The sequence below is a fragment of the Aspergillus pseudodeflectus genome, assembly GCF_044049435.1.
Source record: "Aspergillus pseudodeflectus strain CBS 756.74 chromosome Unknown BJX68scaffold_17, whole genome shotgun sequence".
In the NCBI taxonomy this organism is placed as follows: Eukaryota; Fungi; Ascomycota; class Eurotiomycetes; order Eurotiales; family Aspergillaceae; genus Aspergillus; species Aspergillus pseudodeflectus.
The window spans coordinates 94,960-115,173 of record NW_027263793.1 but is presented as its reverse complement, the minus strand read 5'-3'; the positions used below and the strand labels follow the sequence as shown (position 1 = coordinate 115,173).

Below are 20,214 nucleotides of genomic sequence, written 5' to 3'. Positions count from 1 at the left end.
GTGGTGGAGCAAATCACCTGATTTGGGCAAAAGGTGGTGGCAAAATCCCTCTACTGGCTTATCGTAGGGAAACCACGGAGTAACCGCTGTAACAAGCGCCGCGATAACTACGAGATTGCACTCGGAATCCTAATATGGATGAGTACAATATCTTATCTGATTTGGAGTTTCGGTACATCCGCTAACAGCAGTACCTACGGAGTAAACGATAACTGATACCTAAGTGAGCGGGGTTGTCGGTAGGGCCGACAGGGCCGACAGTTCCACTATCAAATCCGCTGCGAGCGACATCGATGTATGCCGATAACCAGAAGGGAGCCGCGGAGAGCGCAGTTTTAGTATCTGCCGCTACATAGACTTAAGCAGCGTCGATCCAGCCGAGTGACCTACCAAGCCTTCCTTTGTGGGCTTCTCCTTGTCAACCTCATTCCGATCCTCACAAGCCGAAGCCGAAGCCATGTCTGTCAAAGCGATACCCTTTGATAAGCTGGAATATCAATGGAACCGGCTCCAGAGTTATGAGCAGGTCAGACCAATTGCTACTGCCCTGGTGGTATTGATACTAAGCTATCTCCTGTACAATGTACGTATTCCACTCTTGTCCCAAAGAGCTACTGTTGAACCTGAATAGGTCCTCTTCGCAACCGACATCCCACACATCAAAGGCCTCCCCGAAATCCCCGGCTCAGTCCCCGTATTCGGCCACCTGCTAAAGCTCGGCGAGGACCACGCAACCAGCTGTGAGAAATGGTGGCGCCAGTACAAGCACTCGGTCTTCCAGATCAAGCTCGGAAACACGCGAGCCGTCGTTGTCAACTCCTTCGACGACTGCAAGAAGATGCTCCTCGGAAACCAGAACGCCGTCATCGACCGACCCAAGCTCTACACGTTCCACGGCGTTATTAGCAGCACGCAGGGGTTCACAATCGGGTCCTCGCCCTGGGACGAGTCGTGTAGGAAGAAGCGCAAGGCCGCAGGGACGGCGCTGGGGCGGCCTGCTCTGCGAAACTATTATCCGATGTTTGATCTTGAGAGTTACTCGATCGTGCGGGGTGTGAGCGAGGATAGTAAAAACGGTCAAGTAGAGATTGATATAAGGCCGTATATCCAGCGATATGCGCTGAACACGACTCTAACGCTGTGCTATGGGATTCGCATGGATGCAGTCTACGACGAACTCCTCCGTGAGATTCTCCATGTTGGATCTGCGATATCCCTCCTCCGCAGCGCGTCTGAGAACCTTCAAGACTACGTGCCCATCATGCGGTACTTCCCTAGTAACAAAAAGAATGCTCGTTCCAAGGAGCTGCGCGACCGCCGAGACGCCTATCTTGACCTACTTCTGAACAAAGTGCGCGAGATGATCAAGGAGGGCACGGACAAGCCATGCATCTCAAGTGCAATCCTCAAGGACGAGGAGAGCAAGCTTAGCGGCGTGGAGGTTTCGTCCATCTGTCTCTCGCTAGTGTCTGGCGGATTTGAAACGATCCCGGGAACTCTGACCTCGTGTATCGGATCGCTTTGCACGGAGGAGGGCCAGATTTGGCAGGAGCGTGCGTATGAGGATATCAAGCGTTATTACCCGGATATCCGCGATGCGTGGACGACTTGTATCAAGGAAGAGAAGATCCCTTACATCAATGCGATTGTCAAGGAGGCTGGACGATACTACACCGTCAGTTCGATGAGTCTTCCCAGGAAGACCGTCACCGAGGTTAACTGGAACGGCGCCATCATTCCACCAAAGACGATGATTCTGATCAATGCTCAAGCTGGAAACCACGGTACTTACTCCCGCTCTCCCACCGTCCCATGAACTGCTATCGTAACAGAAACTGACAAAGCCACATAGACACCGACCACTTCGGCCCCGACGGCGGCAAATTCAACCCGGAGCGGTGGTTGAAGTCCTTAACCCCGCCAACTGAGTCCGAGACCGAGGGCCTCCCACATCTGAGTTTTGGAACCGGAGCCCGCTCTTGCTCAGGGCAATTTATCGCTTCGCGTCTCCTGTACGCGGCTCTTGTAAGGATTCTGTCTTCGTACAAGATCGTCGCGAGTAAGGAGATGCCGCCTAACACGGATTACGTGGAGTACAACCAATTCAAGACGGCGCTTGTCGCGATTCCCCGGGAGTTCAAGGTGAAACTTATCCCTCGGGATCCGGCTGCGATGGCGGAATGCATGGATCTGGCTGAGGAGCGGACACGCAATTCTTATAAAGTTTAGGATGGCTTCACCGACTTAGAAGTATCTGTGGTCTGGGAAACTGGAAATGGGAAATGGAAAATGCGCAGGTGCAGGTGCACGTAGAGACTTAGGCATAAGCGGTCACTGCAGGCGAAGCCTCGTGTGTCTAGGAAGGAGACATGGTGACATGGGTGTGATTTCGTAGAAGGTAGCTAGCGGAGACGAAGCTATCTAGGAGCGGGCACGGGTTTGATGCCGACATCGGACATCCCGACAAGTCCTTACTCCAATGATAAGTATCGGGAGGTCCGACTGGCTCAAGTCCATAATAGGAGGACAGGCTACCGGAAGAGTACTACAGCTAGGACTCCATTTCACTGACGTTTACTGCAATGATGTCATCTTTATATTCCCAGAACCTGTTTTCGGTCAACGGCTTCGTGGCAGTCGTAACGGGGGGCAGTAGCGGTCTAGGGTTCATGATAGCCAAGGTCGGTTAATCTTGGGTTGGACGACGCCCCAAATGGTTCCCGCTGTTGATGTAGCTATCGCAGGGACTGGTGCTCAACGGCGCAAAGGTGTATATCGTCGATCTACCATCGGCAGCCATTGAAGAGAGGGTCGCTGCATTGAACGAACTTGGGCGGGAAAGCGGAGGATCAACCCAAGGGCAAGTTGCTCCAGACCACCAAGCTTGGAAATACCTACGTATAAAGCTAACAACCGCAACAGGCTCCCTTGCGACGTATCAAACAAGTCTGAGATCGCCAGCCTCGCCGCATCCATCAGCTCCCAAGAAACCCGCGTCGACGTCCTGGTCTCCAACGCCGGAATCAGACGCGACCCCCCAATCCCGTGCGATGTCCTGAAGGCGCCTCTGTCCGAGCTGCAGGCATCAATGTGGTCCTCGCAAGACTCGCACTGGGCAAGTACATTCGCTATCAACACGACGGCACACTACTTCCTCTCAGTCGCGTTTCTGCCCTTGCTAGAGGCCGCTTCGCGACTTGACCTGGGCAATGGCCGACAAGGCCGAAGTGAAGGTCGTGGCGTGGTGATCATGACCAGCTCGTGTGCGAGCATGCATAACGTTACAAATGTCGATCTGACGAGCTATGCGACGAGCAAGGCGGCAACAGACCATTTGGTGAAGTTGTTGGCGGCGAAGTTTAGTCGGTTCTATGTTAGGGTTGTGGGAATTAACCCGGGATGTAAGTTGGCCGGTTCTCTCAAAGATGGACGTGGCACTCACTTACTATGGTTTGATCGTGCAGTTGTTCCCAGTAACATGAATCCTGTTGGCCAGGAAGGCAATATGTTCAGTTCCCTGTTTGATCGGGTTCCGGCGAAGAGGGCGGGTAATGAGGAGGATATCGCGGGGACGGTATTATACCTCGCCAGTCGTGCGGGGGTGAGTTGGGCGAATCTATTCTTTTCTGTCTCGGGTCTGATCTAACTTGTATACAGGCGTATGTTGATGGCATCAATCTTTGTGTGGACGGTGGCCGAATCTTGTTGGCCAATGGCCAAGAGTGATATAGAGAGGAGACAATAGTGTCGTAGTCATCTGTTGCCTACATATTGGAAACAAAAGGAGACGATATCAGGAGCATGCCAGGATAACCACTGGAATTGTCGGACAGGCCGACACTCCTTCCTGGAGCGGGCCCCACTTAAAAAGAGTATAACTAGAAATCTCCCGCTGCATAGTAATCTTTCATCCATGGGTTTAGCCAGGAACAGACGCAATGTCAATCGTTTCACTTTCCAATGGCTCAGGGTGCGTCCCATCCTACACTTCCACTCCAGCACCTGAGCTTACACATGTCCAAGATCCAAGATAAATCGAACGGACCTAGATGCATTAGCAGCCAACCTCAATTTCACATTGCCGGATGGTCAAGATGCCGACGACTACCTCACGATTTTGAGATCCTTTGAGGCAATCATGTGGAATATCGAGAGGGCACCAGACTACACCCCTCCCCTACTCCAACCAACTCCCTCAACAACAACAACACCCCGCACATACCGGACGCCAAAGCCGGATAGTAACCCATTCAATGCCTGGAGCCGCCAATGTGAAATCGCCTCCTCATCCCCGGAAAACAACCTCCTTCACGGCCGCACAGTAGCCATCAAAGATAACATCTCCATCGCGGGACTGCCAACGACAGTTGGCATACCGAAATCATTATTCCCCGCCGATGGCGATGATGGTGAGTTGTGGATCTCCTCTGTCGACGCGACAGTGGTCTCGCGTATTCTCAACGCCGGCGGCATAATCAAAGGAACCTCAACCTGCGAGAGTTTCTGCGCGTCCCCCTTATCATTCACCTCGGCGACGGGGCCAGTGCATAACCCTCGGCTGCACGGGTATACGGCAGGCGGAAGTAGTAGTGGCTCTGCTGTGCTTGTCGCGGCGCACGGCCTGGCTTCAACAACAACCCCAACAGCAGCAACGGAAGGAATGAACCGGGGCGACACGGTCGAGCTTGCGATTGGCAGTGACCAAGCCGGCTCGGTCCGTATCCCAGCCTCGTATAATGGCATCTATGGGCTCAAACCGACGTTCGGTCTAGTTCCTTATACCGGTGCAGCGTCTATGTCGCCTATGATTGACCATATTGGCCCTCTTGCAACTAACCTTGAAGATATTGCTGCGTTGTTAGAGGCTATGGCCGGCTATGATGGCTTGGATCCGCGGATGTCGCCTGAGAGCCCCATAAGAAGCCAAGTGAAGCCCTATCTGCATAATCTGCGAGAGAACCGAGAGGCGATTCTGGAAGCAAAAAGGCCAGGAGACAACTTCCGGGTTGGTTTGTTAACGGAGTCATTTTCCGTTCCTGGTATTTCCAACGAGGTGAAGGAGACGGTATACGAAGCAGCAAAAACCTTCTTCGAGGCAACCGGAGCTGCAGTCACGGAGATATCCGTCCCAATGCACCTGGAAGGTCCAATAATCTGGACAGCAGCAACCCGCCCATCCATGTCATCGCATCTCGTTCAAGGGAACCCCTCCGGTCACCTCTCGTACCTACCGCCGCATACAAGGATTCAATGGCCGTTGTCCCAGACTGCATTCGAAACGCTTACAGCCAACAACCCAGCCGTGGTAAACATCATGTTCAGCGAGCTACTTGCTAAGAGCTTCGGTTACTGCGCGCCAGGACTGGAAGCCAAGGCTCATCGAAAGGCTTTTGAGCTGCGAGCCGCGTACGACAAGGCGCTAGAAGAGGTGGATATTCTTGTTACGCCATGCGCACCTACTGTGGCGATGCCGCATCCTCCTAGCGTGGGCCTGAAGGACGGCGAAGAGCCCTCGATTCTAGATAGGCTTAGAGTCGCTGTTGGGCTCATGAGCAATACCTGTCCTTTCAATATCACGGGGCACCCGGGTTTGAGTGTCCCGTGTGGCTATTCGGAACCGCGTCGGCCAGACGTTTCTTTGCCGATAGGTATGCAGATCGTTGGGCGTAGGTGGGAGGATGAACGGGTTATGATGGCCGCGGCGTTGTTTGAACGGGGTCGGGAGCTGGTTGAGGGTGGTGAGACACCTCTGGCATAGACAGTCTCTCGGGCGCGAGTATAGCGGACTTTTGACAAGTTGATCCTATCCGGCATATTTCCTTTCGCAGCAGACTAGATAGAAAGAAATATCGCAATCTCGTAATCCATCCAGTCCTTATCTACCCGATTGACCCCAATCCCAGCAAGGTGTCCCCAGTCAGAGTCTATTACTCTAAACGTCACATTTGGTATACAACGAGCCTCCTTCTCAGCCGCCTGCCAGCGGAAATACTGGTCGGATCGAGAGGGCATGAGCAAAACCCTAGCCCTGATCTTCGAAAGCGCGTCGCTTAATGTTGCACTAGTAGTACCTGTCTCCGTCTGCAAAACCGAAGTCACATCACCCCTCTGCCACATACTTAGTTTAGCCAACAGGTCATCGGGATCCCAACTGTAGTAGCTCGTGCCAGCGACGACTTCGTCCCAGACACTCAACGTCTCGTACCCGAGCGATTTGTACATCTCCTCCTCAAACCAGGCGGGACTTGTAAGCCAGGCAGAGTAGGCTTTTCCGAAGGCTCGGAGGCCGCCGTGCACACTGCTCGAATGGGGTGAATCTGCGGACGAAGCTCAGACATGCTGTCGAGCTTGGTAGTCCTCGGCGTATTGAAGTGCCGCCTTGGGGCCCTCGAGGAACTGGTAATTATGTCGACTGGTCCGCGCCGAGGAGCAGATAATAACCGCGTTACGGATCATGGTCGGGTACATCAACGTCCAGTAGTAAGCGCACTGTCCGCCCATAGAGAATCCGACGACAACATCAATCTCGTGGATTCCCAGATGCTGGGTTAACAGGGCGTGCTGGGCGCGGAGGCAGTCGCGATAGTCGAACGAGCGCGGGGGGTCCGACATGTTCGAGGGGCTTGAGGATTCGCCATTTCCGAACAGCGCTACCACGACGATCCGGTAGTCTTGCAAGGCGCCATGGGCGAATGTTAGGGTTGAGTCAAGGCGACCCCTGAAGCAGGTTATCATCAACGCTGTTTTGAGGGCTGTGGGATTAAGGTCGAGGTAGGCGAGTTTGACTGCGGAGGGCGGGGAACCATCCTGGAACTTGAAGTCATCGATGTGATAATATTGCATTGCTGCTGTTATGGGTGCTCCTTCCTGCCGGATTCTCGGGGTTGTTTGGCGGATAACCTTATCAGTTATTGGCCGTCGTTGAGCCAGGCATGTGCGCGTGCGTGTCGGAAAGGCCGACTTTATCCGGGGGTTAGAGACGCCTTATCACTGGCTGCTTGTATCAGGATCGGGTTGGCCGCACGCATGCTTATCGCTCGTCGAGGGGGAGTAATAAGCCCGGCCCGCTCCAAATATAAGCTTGAATCAATATTATTGTCTTTCATCTACTAGTCATCGTAATCCAAAAGGCCCACGCGACAAAGCCGTAGTTAGCACTAAGAGTATAAATACAGGCCGAGTATGTCTCCGGCAGCGCAAGGTATTGTCTTCCCCATCTTTCTCCTTATATCAGAAAGTCTTCTGGGGTGAGAAGATGGCCCAGCTAGCACCACCAGTCGAAGACGAGACCAAAACACCCCATGTCCGTCCTGCACAGGAGGGCGACTCAATCGCCCTAGGCGATGCCACCCAGCAGCAATCCACCCAACGAGCCCTCACATCCCGGCACGCAATCTTCATAGCCTGGGGCGGAACCGTCGGAACAGGACTCTTCATCACTACAGGCAAAACGCTCGCCACCGGCGGGCCGGCCTTTCTTGTCAGCAGCTATGTCCTCTTAAGCATCTTCGTCTACTCTATCCTCACCGGTATCACCGAGTACGCCACCTACCTCCCGGTCCGAGGCGGTTCGATGAGCCACTACGGCACACGCTTCGTGTCCCGGAGCCTCGGATTCGCGATGAGTCTGCTATACATCTACTCTTTCTCCCTACTAGTGCCGTTCGAGCTTGTAGCAACGGCGCTGATTATCGACTACTGGAATCCTGGGGTAAACAATGCAGTATGGATCAGTATCCTTCTGGTGCTACTTGTTACTCTGAACGTGCTCCCAGTGCGTTTCTATGGCGAAGCCGAGTTTGTCTTCGCGGGCGTAAAACTCCTTACTATCGTCGGCCTGTTGCTCCTATCATTTATCCTATTCTGGGGTGGCGGGCCGAGCCATGAAAGACTAGGATTCCACTACTGGAAAGACCCCGGCGCAACAAAGACCCTCATCCTCGATGGAGACAAGGGGCGGCTTATTGCCGTAATCGCGACCATGATAAGCAGCGCGCTCCCCTTCACCTTCACACCGGAAATGGTCGTCGGAACAGCCGGGGAGATCAAGTCCCCAAGAAAGAATATCCCAAAGGTCAAGCGACATTTCCTGTACCGACTAATCGTCTTCTTCGTCGGAAGCACTCTGGGTGTCTCTGTAATATGCCCCTCAAGTCTGTCCTCTCTTACATCTGGCGGCTCAGACGCCTCCTCTTCCCCCTGGGTCGCCGGTATTCAAATCGCCGGTATCCACGGCCTCGACAGCGTCATCAACGCCGTAGCCCTCGTCTCCGCATTCTCAGCGGGGAACGCATTCCTCTACCTCGCTAGCCGTGGCCTCTACACGATGGCGCTAGAAGGCAGCGCCCCAGCCATATTCAAGCGGTGCACCTCCAAGGGCGTCCCGATATACGCGGTGGCAACGACAGCCTCGACATCCCTTCTCGCTTATATGAGCACCAGCGCCTCCTCAAGCAACGTCCTCAACTGGCTGCTGGAACTGGTGAACACAGGCGCATTCCTATCCTGGGTCTGCTGCTCGGTTATCTATCTGCGATTCCGGCGCGCTTGCGACGTGCAAGGCGTGCCCAGGGTAGAGCTCGAGCAGAGATCGTGGATGCAGCCGTATGCCTCGTGGCTTACGATTTTCGTCTTTGGTTTTCTGACTTTGCTGAATGGGTTTACGGTCTTCTTTCCCGGCCAATGGTCGCTCGAGAGGTTTCTGCCGTCGTATATTGGCCTGCCAGTTTTTGTGGGAGTATATCTTGGGCATCGGGTTGTGCACTGGAGGGAGCCTTGGGCTGTGCAGTCGGAGCTTGTGGATTTCCGGGTCCAGCTGGAGGAAGAGGGTGAGGAGGGTGGATGTGGAGACCGAGAGGATGTTGAAGGTGCGCGGTCTTGGCTGCGCCGCGTGCGAAATGTATTGAGCAAGACTTAGTACCCAACATATCAACCACCATTGAAGTCATCCCACTACGTACACTACCCTGGGTATAGCATTTCCATATCACCACTCCCCACTCCCTCCCTCCACCTCATCCCTTATAGCCCTATACCTCCTACAAACCTCCCCCACCATCCCGCCAATCCTGTCGGCCGCAGAAAACTTCACCCCAAACGTCCCGAAAAGCTGCAACGCCAATTCCAAGTCCTCGATCGCCCTCGTCTCCTTTTTTCCAAGCATAACCGCCAACCCCTCCGGTTGCGCCGTTATTGCATAAATCAGCGAGATCGTCGCCGTAAACAGCGCTAGGAAATTCAGCCAGTTATACGCGAACCGCTGCTGCTGGTGCATGCTGAATGCCTGTCGAACCGACATGGACGCGGCCGTCTGCAGGATCTTGATTCCTTCCAGGTCCAGGGTTGGCGACATGGGAGACGGGCGGTAGATCATGGCCAGGTGCGTGTAGTAGTTGAAGTCGTACCAGATTGTGTTTAGGTGCGGGACGGAGGGATGGATGTCAGGGAGGGGGAAGGGCATGGTACGGCGCCAGGTGACGAGCTCTTCGTGAAGGGAGTGGATTATTTCGCGGCGCTCGGACTCAGTGGGGAGTGGGGTGGTTTTCCGGGCTCGGTAGAGACTATGCGAGATTTTGCTGGCGATCCGTCGGAGCGAGAGGATGTGGAGGGGCACGGACATTAGAGGGGGGTGGAGAGGGTTTGTGGGAGGGATGCTGGTTGGCTTGATTGTTTCCTCATCAGCCGGGGCAAAGGGCTATTATATGAATGGGTTATCAGCAGTGCCATATACTATGTGGTCTATTATCAGGATCTATCTCACCGTTACGTCTATATCGTCATCATGGAGAGCAAAGGGGCGGCCTAATGCGACAGACACCACACTAAGCGGGACGATGTTAACATATTGAGGTGTGCTGACGGGACTTAGAGGTCAGGTGAAGAAAAGAGGACGTACCGATCCATCATGTAAATCGAGAAGAAAACCCGCTTGTACGTCTCCTGCACATCCACAGGCAGGTTATCATACGTTGAGCTGGTATGCAGTCCCATACCGAGGGCTAATCGCGCCGCAATTCCCACAAGGAACCACGTATCTGCTAATATCAGAAACTGCAGGGATGATGGAGATCTGCTATACTTACTCGGTCCCAGCTGGTTGAAAAACGAATACGAGACCTGAAGCATAATCACTTCAAGTGCAGACATGTCACCGTTACCCAGAGCGAGCTCCGAGTACTGCAGAGCCTTGCTGTAGTAAGTTCTTGACTCTGATTCTTCGGTTAAAGATACGGACGAAAGGGATGTAGACCCAATCGCAAGAACCATCCATACCCTGAAGATCTCGAGCGGTGACTGCTCTCCTAGCCGCTGCGGATTTCCCTTGATCCGATTAAGGGTCTGTATGACCTCGGACCTCTTAACAAAGGGGTATAGAGTATGAGAGTGGGCGAAATAGAAATCTACCAAACGCTGAACATGGGCCTCGTCACTCGGCCACGCCAGATTCTCTCCGCTGCTACCGGGCCCTGTAATATTCTCGAGAAAGAGATCCCCGAATAGCAGCGGGTGGATGGAGATGGACTCGCTTAGGCTCTGGAAGATCGAGTCGTTGAAGATATCCGACGGGGAAGTTAAGTTAAAGAAAGATGCTCCGCCAGTGTTCTCCTGGTTGCTCATGAATATCAAGTCGGCCTTGTCGGGGGTCAAGCGCCGGAGCACCGTCTGGGTTAGTTTTGCAAAAGAGACACCCGATGTCCAGCCTAGATGCCGTTCGGCGGTGGCCTCTAAAGAGAGGTTTTTGAGCTCTTCGGAGAAGGTCGGTAGTTGTGCCAGCGTGGAGCCCGGTAGACATGGCCTAGCGTTGTTCTCGGCGACTGTATCTCCTCCAAGAGCGTCTCCTACTTGGAAGTCGTTGAAATTGATTTCTTCTTCGAGGGGCTCTCCTGGAGGAAGCGGTGCCTCAGATGTCATAGCGGCCTCTTCGAGCTCTCGGATTCGTGCTTTCATGCTTTGGATGTATCTATCGAGGTCAGAGGGTGATCCAATCCCTACTTGCTGTTGCAGCATCGAGTACATACGCTACCGGGTAGGAGGCCGTTTGGCCCTCATCGTCTTGGAAGCTGCATCTTACTCCAGCCGAGTGGCACGTGTTGCATTTGGGCAGGGTTCTGTCGCATCTTTTCTTTCTCCTGTGGCACCTTGAACACGACGCTCGTGCGCGAGCGGTATCTAGATCGGATGTCATCGGAGTGCAGCTTGAGGGATGAGGACTAGAAGGACTTGGGTGAAGGAAGGACGGCCTCTTATCAGGTGGAGTAAGATAACTAGGCTGCTCACTAAGTCGGTTTAGTCTGGCGCTAATCAGCGCAGGTTCATTGGCCAGCCCGTCTGCCCATCAAGCAAGCACGAGACTTGCTTAATTCACCAAATCAGTTTCTCCCCGCTACACATCAACAACCGCCACAGCCTTGACCTCAACAACCATCCTTGGATCCGGCAACTCCTTCACTCCAATCGTCGCCCTTGCCGGTGCACTCTCCCTCGTCGCAAACACCTTATTCCACTCCTCGTTCATGCCCGCGTACTCGCTCTTCATATCCAACACATACACGACCGAATCGATGACATTGTGAATGCCGCCCTTGCCCTTGGTGGCGCCCTTGATGATGTTGTCGATATTCTCGAGGACAGCGGCTGTTTGCTGGCGGATGTCGAGAGTGTAAGTTCCGTCCTCGTTCGTCGTCACGCCCGGCCATGTCCCATCAGGGCGGCAGCAGGCTGTACCTGAGATGTACATGGTTCGGTGTGCGGAGGATGGGGCGAGGCGCGCTTGGGGAAACCGTGTAGGTCCCTCGGGGGCCGAAGGGTTGATCAGGTAAGCTTCGCCGTTGGGGGACATTTTGGGTCTGGAGGGTGCTTTGTGGTGTTTGATGAAGAAGTTGGGATACTTTCATCTCACATTAGTTATATTTTATGCGTCACATTGTCGGCCCAGGAGGGGCCTCTGCAATACCGAGACCGATCCACGGTCGGACCGTCCGATAACTAGAGTAGGGCTATCGGCGTTTCCGACAGTTGGCCATTCACAATCTTCCAATGGCTATAGATAACTTGTGTCGCACCATTACGCTGAGTACGGAACCGAAGCCTCTCCTGCGTCGGTCCGATTGACTGTTCGGAGAGAATCGGAGTCAAGGTCATGTATTCGTCAAACTCCTCAGCTTCGAGAGAGGGTATGCGGCCTTGACCGTTTACACAGCCGAAAAGGAAAAGACTCCAGAGGCGAACAATGCTGATCCAATCGACTCAGATGCAATCACGTACCCCGAAGGCGGGTGGGTTGCATGGGGAGTGGTGCTGGAAAGCTCTATTCGGCTCCATGTCCCTCATGAACAACATCGGGGCATGGCAAGCCTCCCTGGTGCGAAATCAGCTTAGCGACCACAGCTCAACCGCAGTAGGCTGGGTCTTTGGCATCTACAACGGCTTGACCTTTCTTCTGGGCGTCCAAACGGGCCCGGTATTCGACGCAAGAGGCCCAAGGCTCCTGATAGCATGCAGAGGAGTCCTGACAGTCCTCTACCTGATGCTGCTGGGGATTTGCACGCAATACTGACACTTCACGCTCGTCTTTGATCTCCTGGGCGGTCTCAGCCTCTCCCTGGTCTTCGGCCCCGCCATCGCCATTGTCGCCCACTACTTCAATAAGAGACGCGCACTCGCCACGGGGATCGCCTCATTCGGCGGCGCAGTCAGCGGTATCCTCGTCCCTCTGATGTTGCAGAGACTGTTGCAGATGGTTGGTTGGGCCTGGACCACTCGCATTACAGGCCTAGTCTGCATCCTTACATTCTCACTAGGTGTCCTGCTCACGCGGCTGCGGTTCCCCGCGAAACTACTCGCCTTTGCCATAGTAACCCCAGATATAACCATCTTCCGCCACGGCGGCATCGTCCTTACCAGCTTGGGCGTCTTCTTCCTCGAATGGGGCTTGTTCATCCCCGTAACCTATCTAGCCTCGTATGCGCTCGACGACGGCCTCTCAACACGCTTCACATACACGCTACTCGCCCTCATGAACGCGGGGGGCGTCTTCGGTCGCTCGGCCCCGGGGTACTTTGCGGATAGGGTGGGTGGGTTCAACGTGCTCATTCTTTCTGTGCTCGGCTGCTTCGTCACGCTGCTGTGTTTCTGGCTCCCGGTTCCGACAGCGACGTCGGGCGAGCGACCGCTTAATATTCTCCTCGCGGTGGTGTTCGGCTTCTTCAGCGAGGGGAATCTTAGTCTTGCGCCTGCTTGCGTGGGCCAGCTGTGTAAGCTTCATTCTTAGGGGAGGTGCTATTCGACGGTGTATATGTTTGTTATCATGAGGTCTGTTCTTTCTCTCTGTCTGTCAGTCTGTCCTCGGACTTGATGTCAATATTTTCTATACATTATGGAACGACTAACCTTTTCAATGTGTTCTCCGGCACGGCACTGGGTGGGAGGGTTCTTGCGGCGTCTGGAAATGACTATCAGGGCTTGATTGTCTTTGCGGCTGTGAGTTATCGATGGTGTGCTGCGGACGGGGCAATCTTTGGGCGACGTTTTAGGGTGCTGGCTGTTAGTATGCGAACTCTATAATCTATACTCTAATCGAAAAGAGAAAACTCCAACCTCGAATAATTATTGTACTTGAAGTGTAGAAGCCAAATGGATATGCCAAGGTTGATTGGTTATCGAAGTTCATAGGGTCTCAAGAAACCCTGCATACCATGACGATGTACATAGTTAGTTCCACTTGCATGGAACATGGACAAGGCTCGGCACTTGGAAGCGGCAGCCAGAGCCGAGTGTGGGGTCGGGAGGTGGAGGAGCGTCTCCGGGGTTCAGTGGCCTGCCTTCTCCAACTCTCCCTCAACACAAACACCATGGACCAACATTCTCCGAAACGCAAGCGTCTGTCTTATGCCTGCAACTACTGCCGTCAGAAGAAGACCCGATGCGACGAACAACAGCCATCCTGTCGCAATTGCCGCGTAGCAGGCGTCGAATGCATCACAACAGACAAACGGCGCTCGGGTGTCGTCGTCTCTCATCGGAGACGCACCGCTGCAGCAACAGCAACCCCGTCAATGTCTCCTGCAGTGGTTGTAGCAACACCCGAATCCGGTCCATCGCCATTACCTCCGCCAAGCCAGTATCATCCGCCTGTTCCAGCCCAATCATGGGATCGCTCCGGTTGGAGATCGGGCCGACTGCCGATGATGCCTCAATTGGTTGGGGGGAGCATGTTTGAGATTATGACTGAATGGCTCGAGCTTGCGTTCTTTCGGTTAAGAGTTCCAGCGCCGTATGCTGCACCGTCGCCTCCTGGTGCTAGGTTGCTTCTTTCTGATCAGCCGCCGCGACTTCCTACCCCGGATGTGATGCGCAGGTACAAGCAAGCCTTTTTCGACACGCTGTGGATACTATTTCCGTTCCTCTCCGAGGACGATCTACGGGATATTGAGGACATTGACGATGCCACGAAACCGCCCTCCCAACAAGCGCTCTCATACCTTGTGGCTGCAATTGGTTGCATGACGGACCCGCAGTTGCATCTCCTGGGTCCCACGATCAACGCTTATATTCAGCAATGCAATACACTTCTCGGGCACATAATAGCGGAGCGCAGCATTGCCTCTGTTCAAGCTGTTTTGTTGCTTGCGATTGTCTTACGTAGCTGCGATGAAATATCATGGGCGTGGGATATTCTCTCGCTTGGTGTTTCGATGGCCCAGTCTATCCGCGTCAATCAAGAGGCAAAAACACCTGGCAATGGGCCTGCAACTCCAGCCTGTGCAACTTGGTGGTGCATGTACGTGTTCGAGAAAATTCTGGCCTTCGAGTGCGGACGCGCATCCACGATCTGGGACAGAGACCTCTCACAGCATGCGCTTCCGGGCGAGAACGACATGATGGGCGGAACTGACTTGAGCTATCAGAAAACGTGCATTGGCCTGGCTAATACCTTGCGTGAGATGCAGGACCGTGCAGCTGGAACATGGCGACGCGAGGAGTGGTTACCGCAGACAGTGGAAGAAGCGGTTGAAGAGAAGTTGCGGGTTGGCGGAGAGTTGGCAACAATGTTGAACGGCTGGTGGAAGGACGTTCCCTCTGAATATCGGTAAGTCCAAGGTTCCGACTGGGTGTTGTATCAGGCTGACATGGGCACACCAGACTCACCCCTAGGCTCGGATCTGCGTCTCCATCGGATCGTGCAAGAGCCCAGCGGTCGGCATTTCTCTGTTTTTACTACAACTACGCGTAAGTACCCTCCGCATCGATACACGTACCAGGCCTGACGCCTATAGGTGGATTCTACTAAATCGAAGCGGCCTCCTTGTGGAGGAAAAGGAGATGCAAGATGTGCTTGAACGATATGCGAGGGGAAAGCCGTGGCATCATCTCATCGCCAACGGCACAACTACCTGTGTTGAAGCTGCAAGGGAGTCAATAAAGCTGATCGTGGCCTTGGTAGACTCAAGGCAACCGAGCTACCTAACCTCCATGGTAAGCCCCATTGGAGCAGTATACGTCCTCGCTGTCCATATTCTTCGTGAACGCAACTCATTGCTCATTCGATCTGACTTTGAGGTTTGTCCCCTGCTTCTCTAGAGTCAAGCTTTTCGTACTAACCGTCCCTAATTAGCTTATGAAAGTTGGACTCGCAATAACTCGGCAACACTACCAGCGGCTGGATGGATTTCAAAGGGTCGAGGAAACACTCTCGGCAGTTGAATCATATGCCGAAAAATGTCTTGGGGGTCAGGTGCAAGACGCTTTCTCTGTGGGCCTGGACTTGAGCGTACCCCCAGATGAATACTCTACGAACCTCACGGGCTTCGGATGGGGCCCATCTGGTCTTGACTGGGCCGGATGGGATTGGAACGACCTCAGTCACCTGTTTGAACATGGAGAGTGACATTGATTAAATTATTTCTTTGTTTTAGGAACCTCTATTGTCAATACGCTTGGACATGACCTATGCAAACGGAAGCACGAGATGGCTATTATACTCTCCGCCAACATGGACCCAGTGTCTCCCCTTGTTTTGCACATGCTCATGGGTACCGAAATTCGAGAAACCCTGGTAATGCCCACTGACGCGGAGCTGTAGGCTCTCTCCAGCTTCGTATTGGACACCCATAGCCCAAATGCCAATTTCCAAACGCACTACTGTGCCCGGCGCGACCTTTTCTTGCTTGTCATTCGGGTAAAATGGCCAATTCGGGTGCATTGATTTCGAAGTATCAATTGAGCGTTGAGATGCTCGCAAAATACCGGTTGGTCCCTGGTAGAGGATTACCTCTGTGCGCTTGTCGGCTGGAATCTCATCGATGGTAGAAACTGGAAGACCCTTCCACGGAATATTAAGGTTGAACATGAGCTCACCAGATGCCGAGAGCTTGCTGAGGACTAGGAAGACATCCATGTCGTTGTGATCGTCACAGTGCATGTACAACACTGCCTTTGGGATACCGACAAGCTGCGTCCTGGTGGGAAAGGTGTATGTGAATTTTGCAAAGTCGGTGGGGTCCTCGGCGTTGTATGATACAGCCCCAGGAGATGGCGAGGGATGATCCAGCAGCAAGTTTCCTTCTTTCTCAAGGTACGCATTCCGATACTTGGTCCTGGCCAACGGGAAACCCTCCTCCACGATGCTGTCCCAGGGGTCTGCCTCGCCGTACCTCAGAACTGCCATGCGCACTCGAGGCGTTTGCTCCCAGTCATTTTGAATGCCCTTTAGGTACCGGTCAAAGAATGAGAGAAGTTCAACATTCGCCTGAGGATTCCCCCACAGATCAAACCACTCTTGGTACGGATGCCACCGCAACCATTTCCGCTCAGACTGAACCTCGAGCCATCCACGGATACTGCCCATTCCATGCATAGTATTAGTGAATGTTCCCGTTATATACGTAGGAATATTGATCTTCTTCATATCGGGCCGCTTATCGTTCCACCAGTCGTTTGCTAGCGGATGCTTCTCGAACATCTTCCGGAAGCTTTCCATGCCGTTGCGGCCGCGGAGCATGTATTTCACAATCAGGTGGTCAAACAGATCGCCGCCGTAGATTCCGCCACGGGCAAACTGTTCGCGGTAGAGGTCGCCGCAGCCCTCCCAGGGGGCAATGGCTTTCAACGAAGGCGGTTGCAGGGCAGCAATGAACCATTGGATGATTGCCAGATGCGAGTTGCCTGCCATGCCCACGCTTCCATTACACCATTCCTGTTGCGCTAGCCACTCAATAACATCATACCCATCCTGCGCTTCCTGTGTTCCCATAATAGCCATGCACCCCTCGGAGTCAAATGCTCCGCGGGAATCAACGTTGACGATCGCGTATCCATGCGGCACGAACTCGGCTGGATCAGGCGCTTCGAACTTTTCGAGTCCGCTCAGTGTTCCGTCGGGGATTCCGAGATTCCATGGTGTCATCAAGCGGAGGGAGTCGATGCCGTTGAATTTCTTGCCGAACGGGCTCCAGCAGAGGATTGCAGGGACGGAGCGAGACGGCGCGTTAGGCGGTGTATAGATGTCGGCGTAGAGTGTGCATCCGTCCCGAACCTTGATGGCGACATCGTGGTCGATTTGGATATCGCAGGGCAGGGCGCGGCGGCCGGGGGCTGTTTGGTGGCCTTTGGGAAGTACTTCGGTGCGCGGGTTTAGGCCTTGGTACCCACCGTGGCCGATTTCGGGCGCTTTCAGGTCCTCGACCGGGACTTCGACGTTGAATGTAACTGGCATCCTGGCTTCTGCTTGCTCATAGATGCTTACTACGCGAAGGAGCGTGCTTTTATTATTGCTCACGACACAGCTCAGGGTCGGCTCGGCTGGGGCCCGGTTGAGCCCGGTTCGGCAGGCGGCTCCACACCCCCACGCGTCCAACCCCACGGGGTGCATTACGAATCGGCTATCTCTACCTGTAGCTATTGCAATTGACAGATTGCTATTGGGATACCAGGTCAACGTAGTATAAAGCCGCGCGTTGATGGCTTTGCTGCAGGCCAAGCCAAACAAGCCGACACGATGGACAAAGCCAACGTTGAACACGCAGAGACACTTAGCAACCCCAAGCTGCTCTCCAAGGATCCCGCCCCTGGGGACGTTGCGCTGCTCAAGGGGTCGGAGACGATCCTCATCCCAACTCCTTCAGCGGACCCAAAAGGTAAAATGTCATCCCCTAGACAGCTTCCCCGCGAATGCTGACTGGACAGATCCCTTGAATCTACCGCCATGGCGCAAGTGGATGCTCCTGATCCTCGTCTCCGCGTACAGCTGTACCGCTGTCGTGCTGTGCTCGGGCATGGGGCCCATCTTCTCGGTCATACAGGCGCAGTATCCCGGAGAGGAGGAAAGAGCCAATGATCTCCTCACGTATCCGACCCTGTTCATGGGCATCGGAAATCTCATCAGCATGCCCTTCGCGCTGACTATCGGGCGACGACCCGTGTTCCTTGCCTCAATGCTCCTGCTCATCGCTACCGGGATCTGGTGCGCCTGCTCGCAGAGCCTGGCAAGTCACATCGCGGGCCGCAACATCATGTCGCTTGCCGCAGGGCAAAGCGAGGCACTGTCGCCGGCTATTGTCCAGGAAATTCACTTCCTGCATGAGCGTGGCCGCAAGCTCGCATGGTTCATCTTTATCCAGAATGTTACCGCTGGCGTCTTTTTCGTCACCTCGACGTATATGGTCTCCGCATGGGGTTGGCGGTGGTGGTATGGATTCTTTACTATTATGAACGCCGTTGCCTTTGTCTTCTCTGTCGTGTTTGCCTCGGAATCTCTTTACCAGCGGTCTGAAGAGGCCATGCGCGGAGAGACTTCCTCAGAAGACTCGGGCTCGAAGCATGTGGTAGTTGAAGAAACGTCCCTGGTCCTCTCCGCCTACGGTACGCCTCTGGATATTGAGCAATACGGCCCGCGAACCTGGCGCCACGATCTCAAACTCGTCACGGTGACCCCGAACTGGAGCGACATACCCATCTTCTTCAAACACGTCGCGCAGGGCCTCTGCATCCCGGTTACCCTCTGGCTTCTCCTACTCAACGGCGCCTTTCTCGGAGTCTACGTCTTCCAGTCTGCAACTTTTGCCAACGTCCTCCTCGCTCCACCCTGGAGCTGGGCGTTTACATCGCTCGGTTACGTCCAAGCTGGCCAGATTGCCTGCTGCATCATTTTCCTCCCGCTCCTCGGCTACGGCAGCGATATAACAATCCGATACTTTACGAAACGGAACAACGGCATTTACAAGCCCGAATACCGCCTGCCCATGATCGGAATCCCCGCGGCCGTCGGTGTGATCTGTGGCATAATCTACGGCCAGGCTGCATCACACCCAGAGAACTGGAACGTCAGCGCAATCTTCGTCAGCTACAATGCGAGCTTCTTTGCCTTTTTGGGAGCGAACATCGTGGGCATTACCTACGCGGTCGATAGCTTCCCGATGCGCGCTGCGCCGTTCTTGGTGGTTATTTGTGCAGGACGCGGCATCATCTCATTTGGGCTCAGTTACGCGACCTTGCCGGCTGTTCAGGACATTGGATATGATATGACCATGGTGGTTGAGATGGTGATTTGCGGGGTTCTGGCCCTGCTTGCAGTGCCCATGTTCTTCTATGGGCCGGCGATTCGGAAGTGGTTTAAGGCGTGGGTTGGGGCTGAGTAGATATCGCACTCTTCATGTCGAACGTGTAACCCCCTTGGTGCTTGTCTTGTTTAGTCCACCCCATAGTTACCATGACGATTCGTGCTGAGATGCTCTAGTCTAGCCCCACTACCACAATGAATTGTGTATACCGCAACAATTAGCTCAATCTCCGATCAATGAAATTTCATTATTGTAGACAATGACACGATTTTACACTGTTATCAGTCACCATAGGGCCCGCTATAGTTCATCATCGAGCTGCTAGCTTACAGAACCCCTCGCCAGCGTCTACCTACACCCATTGCGAATCAACTTCGGCCGCATAGGACACATCAGGACGTATTTCAATCCTACCGGGTTCAGTGGCCGAAACCGGCAGTATAAGCCTTGAATTATCGTAATCTCCATGTATACTGAGAATCCACACGAGCTGCCCCAGTTGCCGCCTTCACATCCCTGCTACATTCGGGTCCACCTTCACCTCCAGCTTCCCCGTCCGCGGTGGAATGTGGTCCACCTCTCCGAGAAACGACGCACCCCAGATTCCCGGTGCCCACCTCGCTCCGCATCGCGCGGCTGGGTAAAGGTTGGGGTAGGG

General features: G+C 54.0%; 11 protein-coding genes across 11 annotated transcripts; 7 read left to right on the top strand and 4 right to left on the bottom strand.

The window, feature by feature from the left end:
* Positions 1-337: 337 nt before the first annotated feature.
* Positions 338-2,406, top strand: BJX68DRAFT_65455 (cytochrome P450). The gene is made up of 3 exons (XM_071049562.1): positions 338-583; positions 632-1,784; positions 1,853-2,406. Exons 1-3 carry the CDS (start codon positions 458-460, stop codon positions 2,227-2,229), a joined length of 1,656 nt encoding a protein of 551 aa, XP_070899936.1. The 5' UTR covers positions 338-457; the 3' UTR covers positions 2,230-2,406.
* Positions 2,407-3,726, top strand: BJX68DRAFT_275163 (SDR family NAD(P)-dependent oxidoreductase; the record flags this gene model as incomplete). Its single annotated transcript, XM_071047790.1, has 5 exons — positions 2,407-2,681; positions 2,745-2,860; positions 2,923-3,401; positions 3,465-3,601; positions 3,658-3,726. Exons 1-5 carry the CDS (start codon positions 2,583-2,585, stop codon positions 3,724-3,726), a joined length of 900 nt encoding a protein of 299 aa, XP_070899935.1. The 5' UTR covers positions 2,407-2,582.
* A 212-nt stretch (positions 3,727-3,938) lies between these two features.
* On the top strand, positions 3,939-5,758 carry BJX68DRAFT_275162 (putative amidase; the record flags this gene model as incomplete). The annotated part of the gene is made up of 2 exons (XM_071047789.1): positions 3,939-3,970; positions 4,024-5,758. 2 exons carry the CDS (start codon positions 3,939-3,941, stop codon positions 5,756-5,758), a joined length of 1,767 nt encoding a protein of 588 aa, XP_070899934.1.
* A 15-nt stretch (positions 5,759-5,773) lies between these two features.
* BJX68DRAFT_275160 (Alpha/Beta hydrolase protein) lies at positions 5,774-6,843 on the bottom strand (the record flags this gene model as incomplete). Its single annotated transcript, XM_071047788.1, has 2 exons — positions 5,774-6,228; positions 6,337-6,843. The coding sequence occupies 2 exons, from the start codon at positions 6,841-6,843 to the stop codon at positions 5,833-5,835; spliced, it is 903 nt and encodes a 300-aa protein (XP_070899933.1). The 3' UTR covers positions 5,774-5,832.
* A 412-nt stretch (positions 6,844-7,255) lies between these two features.
* Positions 7,256-8,917, top strand: BJX68DRAFT_265919 (amino acid permease/ SLC12A domain-containing protein; the record flags this gene model as incomplete). Its single annotated transcript, XM_071045351.1, has 1 exon — positions 7,256-8,917. The coding sequence occupies one exon, from the start codon at positions 7,256-7,258 to the stop codon at positions 8,915-8,917; it is 1,662 nt and encodes a 553-aa protein (XP_070899932.1).
* A 69-nt stretch (positions 8,918-8,986) lies between these two features.
* Positions 8,987-11,212, bottom strand: BJX68DRAFT_275158 (Zn(II)2Cys6 transcription factor; the record flags this gene model as incomplete). The annotated part of the gene is made up of 5 exons (XM_071047787.1): positions 11,019-11,212; positions 10,083-10,960; positions 9,896-10,034; positions 9,761-9,821; positions 8,987-9,694 (listed from the first exon to the last, which is right to left on the bottom strand). Exons 1-5 carry the CDS (start codon positions 11,183-11,185, stop codon positions 8,987-8,989), a joined length of 1,953 nt encoding a protein of 650 aa, XP_070899931.1. The 5' UTR covers positions 11,186-11,212.
* Positions 11,213-11,383: 171 nt separating this feature from the next.
* BJX68DRAFT_265917 (RidA family protein) lies at positions 11,384-11,839 on the bottom strand (the record flags this gene model as incomplete). The annotated part of the gene is made up of 1 exon (XM_071045350.1): positions 11,384-11,839. One exon carries the CDS (start codon positions 11,837-11,839, stop codon positions 11,384-11,386), a length of 456 nt encoding a protein of 151 aa, XP_070899930.1.
* Positions 11,840-12,319: 480 nt separating this feature from the next.
* On the top strand, positions 12,320-13,439 carry BJX68DRAFT_275156 (major facilitator superfamily domain-containing protein; the record flags this gene model as incomplete). The annotated part of the gene is made up of 2 exons (XM_071047786.1): positions 12,320-12,514; positions 12,650-13,439. 2 exons carry the CDS (start codon positions 12,320-12,322, stop codon positions 13,268-13,270), a joined length of 816 nt encoding a protein of 271 aa, XP_070899929.1. The 3' UTR covers positions 13,271-13,439.
* A 411-nt stretch (positions 13,440-13,850) lies between these two features.
* On the top strand, positions 13,851-15,579 carry BJX68DRAFT_275155 (uncharacterized protein; the record flags this gene model as incomplete). Its single annotated transcript, XM_071047785.1, has 3 exons — positions 13,851-15,088; positions 15,187-15,228; positions 15,276-15,579. 3 exons carry the CDS (start codon positions 13,851-13,853, stop codon positions 15,577-15,579), a joined length of 1,584 nt encoding a protein of 527 aa, XP_070899928.1.
* A 367-nt stretch (positions 15,580-15,946) lies between these two features.
* BJX68DRAFT_275154 (CocE/NonD family hydrolase) lies at positions 15,947-17,713 on the bottom strand (the record flags this gene model as incomplete). Its single annotated transcript, XM_071047784.1, has 1 exon — positions 15,947-17,713. One exon carries the CDS (start codon positions 17,711-17,713, stop codon positions 15,947-15,949), a length of 1,767 nt encoding a protein of 588 aa, XP_070899927.1.
* Positions 17,714-17,995: 282 nt separating this feature from the next.
* On the top strand, positions 17,996-19,634 carry BJX68DRAFT_254691 (major facilitator superfamily domain-containing protein; the record flags this gene model as incomplete). Its single annotated transcript, XM_071042918.1, has 2 exons — positions 17,996-18,134; positions 18,184-19,634. The coding sequence occupies 2 exons, from the start codon at positions 17,996-17,998 to the stop codon at positions 19,632-19,634; spliced, it is 1,590 nt and encodes a 529-aa protein (XP_070899926.1).
* Between the last annotated feature and the right edge of the window lie 580 nt (positions 19,635-20,214).